Here is a 5,660-nt window from a genome sequence, read left to right on the forward strand (position 1 = left end):
TGCACGCCTTTGGTTTTCGGAGGGGAAGCACGTCCACAACTATTGATTTTACAGTTTGAAAGATGAACTCCGATAAAATTGTTGTACATGTTCACGTGGTACCGAAAAGATGTTCCTGTAAAATGGCCATATTTGGAAAGGGGATACGATGGTATTTTGGTTGTTTGGAACATCTGAAGAAAATTTCAGTTGAAGTGACCTTTTGTTGGTTGACAGAACACCTATTTATCAAGGGTCGTCGACAATTTTCGAATGTTATTTGGGAAGTCTCGTGATATGTTAATCCTCTGTAATCAGAACATGAAAATTCAGTTCTAAGTCCGCAAAAACGAAGGTGAAGTGTGCTGATAACCTTCAAAATTTCCAGAGCAGACCGGGAAGAAAGAACGAAATGTGCCGTGACTTAAATTTAGTGGGCCATCGAACGTTTTCGAAGGATTCCACCAAGAAAGCTTGAGTCATTCTGTGGCTAAATCGGGGAGACAGTGGATGGATGCTTCGTCTTGAATGGAGAAAATCAGAGTCGGTTATGACCTCTGGTAGGTCTATTTATTTCCACGCAATGTTCAAAACTCAAACCTTGTTTCGCTTCGTAAATTGTTTAAAAAACAGAGATGCCACTCAGAACAGAATTTTTATCTCTTACTTCATGAACTTTCTACTGAAGCCTTCATATGACTTGGAAAATGTAAGTGGTCTACACAAAAAATGATTGGAAACCAATCCCAAAATGTTGCAACCTGGATTTTTCGAGGGCCTGTACTACGGAGCGATACGAACAGTTTCGTCTTCAACACTGAACATCAGCTTGATCGGACTGGTACAAAGGGCGCTGAATGAACTTTGCGTCCAGACTGTTGAACTGCTATGCTATTTTTGTCGGATCGACAAAACGTATCTGATGAGATTTCGCTAGTCCAGCATTCTAACTCAGCTGCCACCGAAAACAGTTGACAAAAGACACAGAAACGTATGGATACTCACAGTGCATGTCGTAAAACAAGGCTATTCACGAGAGACTATTTAATAATTATCACACCTTATCTGAAGATTGGAAAATGCACCAAAAATGAGCTTGCGCAGAGCGGTGTGCGACTTGCGTCAGATGGCGCTGAAATGATCCTGTCTGCCCTTTGCAATAGATTTTGCAGAATAGTGCTACAAACGGCGGTTTAGAACGGTTATGTCAGATTACCGAGCAACGCCAAATTCAGGATAATACCCAAACTTCACGAGTGGAGACATGATCTTCAAACAATCGTGGAAAATTGATTCATCATTCTCCAAAGAACAGGGTTAGGTCAAACTAAAGCAAGATACCTCAGAGGGTGGATCAATCGAATTCGTCCGGATAACGACACTTTTCGTACGCGGCTTTGCACTATTAAACTATGCTTTCCCACATCCTTTTTCGAATTGACGATAATGAACACATCCGGGCAGTTTTTAATTCATGCAGTCTAATGAGGCTATACGGCAAGGAATCACTTGTCCCAATCGGTGACTAATCGACAACAGTTCAATTGTGCTGGTGCTAAACTGAAGCAAGAGAAATGTCCCAGTTTCGCACATCACTGTTATCACATCGTGGATTCTCTTGTTGTTCCCCTGATTTGATGCTCTTTCGATGCCAAGACTACACGTTCCATTTGCCAGTAAAATTTAAGTAGTACGGGTGAGTTCTTTCGCACATACTGTTATCGCATCGTGGATTCTCTCGTTGTTCCCCTGATTTGATGCTCTTTCGACGCCAAGACTACACGTTCCATTTGCCAGTAAAATTTAAGTAGTACGGGTGAGTTCCACGTACCCTTTGGGCGCGCTATAATAGACAACATCGTATATTTTCCCGGTGAAACACACTACTCATGTGACTACTAAAAATATTCTACCCTTCTTGAGGCCGCCTGTGTGCAGTACGTTTAGGAGGACAGCATAAACGGGATTCAGCCAGTTAACATCAATGGAGTTTATTTCTTCAATGGTGTGCAATTTGGTGTTCAAAAAACCGTAAGCTTGGTGGAGACTTGAAGGCTACCAGATGAGCCCCAAGACTGGCGAAGCCTGTAGTCGGTTGTCACACTTTTCAACACAAACCGGGTTCCACTGAGGTAGCTAATTTCTTAAATATTGACTGCTTTTGACTACCATCCTTGTTATCTGTGGTCAAGGCGATGACCAAGAGGTCTGTGGTTCGGACTTGACCTCGGCATCTCAACTACTCCTGTCTATGCTTGTGCAACCCGGCAGAATTCCAGCCATCGTGCCTCATCGAGGTTGCACCGAAAGGGCACTAAACCCAACGGTTGGTTTTTTACCACCTTTGCTGGGGAAAATTTGCGCCACTTCCCGCATGAATGTGAGGTCGTCGCAGTGACAATTAGCCCATTGTGTCTGAACGGTGGCGTTCACAGACCGCCAAGGTTGTGATCCGTCCGTAGATTTTCGTGATACGCACCGTTTATCACTCGAACGAGAATGTACGGTGCGTTTGGACAGAGATTGACTTGGTCGATCCGTTTCGACAGTGGGAACTGGGACACCAAATGAATTCCCGGATTCCATCTGGTATGAACCCAGTTCCTGACCAAACTGGTGGAAAAAGTGAAGTCCGAGAGCATCTGGGAAGTGGACGCCACGGGAGCACGTCGACCCGACAAGCATTGGAGGCTGATGGTGAGACTTCCGTAATCGTATCGATGACGAAGTTAAAGAGGACAGGTGAAAGAGAACAGCCTTGCCTTGGCGTTGGGAATGTGAGGGCAGTAAGACGTTTCCCCAGGCGACCAGCATGTCCTTATTCATGGAAGCAGTTACGTTGTCTTCCTCTGAGAATGGACGGGTTTGAAAAGGTTAGAAGAAAGCACAGTCGGATCCCCCAACGGTTGGCCGTGACCGCTGCGCATTATTCAATACGGTCGAACTACTTTTAAAACCACAAAGGCCGCTGATGTTCAAAAGCACCAGTTATGTGCAGCCGCATTAGGAGTCAGACAGTAATGCCTTATGCCCTGCGCCTTCGGGTTAAGCAAGCCCGTACCGCCAAGCTTATTAGGCTATTAAGTCGTTGACTCCGGCAGGGCCCTCATAAAAAAACCCAATGCTCTCGGGTCAGACTCTGGAGTCAGAAGCTAGTGACAGGATCCCCGAAAAAAGCCCCACGTCCTTCCACTGCCTTTTGAGTCAAAGGTTCGAGGTACCTCGACTAAACCCTATTCTTCGCCCTGGGCAACCGGGAAGTATCATTTGACCGCGCCGTCAGGTGTCCGGTTAATGGACAGATATCATGAACACTGGTTAGCTTAGAACATCTCTAAATCCAAGAACGTGCTGACTATCAATGAGACGATGCCCACTGATCAGAGCACTTCAGTTCCTCATGTATGAAGCACTTTTTATAAGTATTAATAAGGGAATCCTGTTGTAGAGAGGAGGCGAGTCAAAGTGAAGCGCAAAGCTTCTCAAGGGCCCTCTGAAGATCACTCACATCTTTCGCCAACTGATACCCGTTAAGCTGGTAGCTCATGAAGTGGATACTAACAGATCTTCGTCAGCGTTGATAACTGGTTAAGATAAAAAATCTCATCATTTCCGTGTATCGCGACCGCCTGACTAAGCATTCAAAGCGAAGTGTTCCGCACCACATCAGAGTCCAAGTGATTCTACTGAGGCCAGAGGAGAGGTCACCAGTTGAGCCCCAGCTGAACTAGCCAGCAACATTCTCAACGTGGTGAAATCATGGAGACTAGGGAAGAAAGTGGAAAACTCTCCCTGATATGACTTCTGTCAACTGTTTAGCCTTGTCGCATTTCAGGTCAATAATCGCTTGTACACTAAGCACGATCCTGCTGCGTACCACTCAAACAGCCTAGTGCACTTGCTGGTTTCCCGCGTTTCGGAGAGTTAGGAATATCCTCGTCCCGATTCTTATGAGCGATAATCCATATAATAGAACAAAAGGCAAAGTTTTCCGGAATTTACTATGTACATATGAGCAATCCGCCTCGTGGAAGTGCAATTCTGTGGGATTTGAAAGCACAAAGTATAGCGGAGTAAAATACATAGCAAAATCGAGTCATCCATTTGTCGGTCATACGGGTTCAGCTTCTGACGATCCGACAGTAATTTCCTCTGCGATAGGGCCATCTCCACCATTAGCCACTTGGGGTGTGTGGCCCATGATTGCAGGCTTGGGCTCAAGGTTGGCCAGACGCATTAGATGCAGGCGCTCATGACGACCAATGTAGTGCCGCAGACTCTTCACTCCACGCCACCCGGCGAATATTAGACGACAGTGAGGTAAGTTTGGATCTGTGGGCTGGGTGAGTAGAAAACACCGAGAGTAAACCAGTGCGCGACTTAGACTGGAAAATCAATTTTGTCATATAAAGTACACTACTGATATTTTGTCAGTAACGAGAAAACGTTAGTCAGATACCGAGGGAGAGCCTCAGAGCCTTTCGGTTCCGCAGCATGGAGCTCACAGAGATTTTCTGACGAAATGAGGTTTGGACTGAAGCGTTACTAGTCCGATGAGTTCACGCAAAGATATAAACCGGCGGTGTATGAAGTGAGCAGCGTCAATTAAAATGGGACAAAGCGTTGCGAGACTGATCAGCGCTATCAATTTAACCCACAGGCAGAAAATCCAATGCCAGCCGTCAAACTCCAAGAGTAAACCGAGTTCCAAAAGTCCGGCTTATCAACAGGAACTTCTTTTAACCATTAACAGTGTTCATAGTGCCCCGCTGCTAACTCTAGGTGAGAGAAAATTTGAAGAACCGGTCGGAAATGGAGGTTTAAGCAAGATTCGAGGGGATGTACAAACAATCGGTGTAACATAAGTCATCCTTAGGGCTCTCTCTCAGCAGCATTGCGCGTTGAAGCAATCATTTTATAAGGAAATGCGCGCACGGTCGGCCGTCACTAAGGGCATTTGTGGAGGGCGTCGGAATTGGGAGATATCGTTGGGGATGGATTCTGGTATCATTGGTAGCATGATCAAAATGTTACTGTCCACTGGCTAATGCGAAGTGCTTTTCACATTAAATTGCTTGTGAGGTGAAAATTAACTAAACTTATTACAGACCGAATGATACAGGTTCTAACCCCACGAATTTCATGTGATGCACGTTGCTGATCGTTACCGACAAGAATGAAGAAGAATGAATGCAATGAATGAATGAATGCCAATCGATGTCAGTGGCGTTCTTGTTGTCATTTTCCATCCAGATTACCTGAGTGAATGGCTGGAGGTGTAGGCACCTCGGAATGATTGTGGTAAGCTAGCACTAAGTCCCTCCCCCGTCCACCTTTACTCTTTTCTTTACAATAAGGCTTTCAACTAAATCACGGTTGTAGGGAAGTGAAGCATCGGTGTTGAACACTGATGTCATGCTGTCGATGATAATGATGATGAACGCAAAAACAACAAAATCTAAAAATGAAGTTTCTAAGTCACATCAACACCGAAAAGTACATAAATAATTTGCTCAGGAAGAGGGATGTTTGACTGAGTAGTTATCGGCTAATCGACAGCGAGTAAAGCGATGTGAACTGGGTGGCTGAAGGATGAGCAGCGTTATATTCTCTCAGAGTGAAATCTAGGTTTGGTACCTAAAAGCTTTCACACACACAAACTACTGACGAAAAGTAAGTAC

General features: G+C 45.1%; 1 protein-coding gene across 1 annotated transcript in view; it reads right to left on the reverse strand.

Annotated features, from left to right (window-relative positions):
• Nucleotides 1-3,967: 3,967 nt before the first annotated feature.
• Nucleotides 3,968-5,660, reverse strand: part of T265_05975 (hypothetical protein) — a gene marked incomplete at both ends in the record, with an annotated part of 23,319 nt that continues 21,626 nt past the window's right edge. The window contains one exon of the mRNA XM_009171127.1: nucleotides 3,968-4,318. Within this exon, the coding sequence (XP_009169391.1) occupies nucleotides 4,091-4,318 (228 nt within the window). The remainder of the gene's footprint in view (nucleotides 4,319-5,660) is intronic.

Source organism: Opisthorchis viverrini (assembly GCF_000715545.1).
Source record: "Opisthorchis viverrini unplaced genomic scaffold opera_v5_119, whole genome shotgun sequence".
In the NCBI taxonomy this organism is placed as follows: Eukaryota; Metazoa; Platyhelminthes; class Trematoda; order Opisthorchiida; family Opisthorchiidae; genus Opisthorchis; species Opisthorchis viverrini.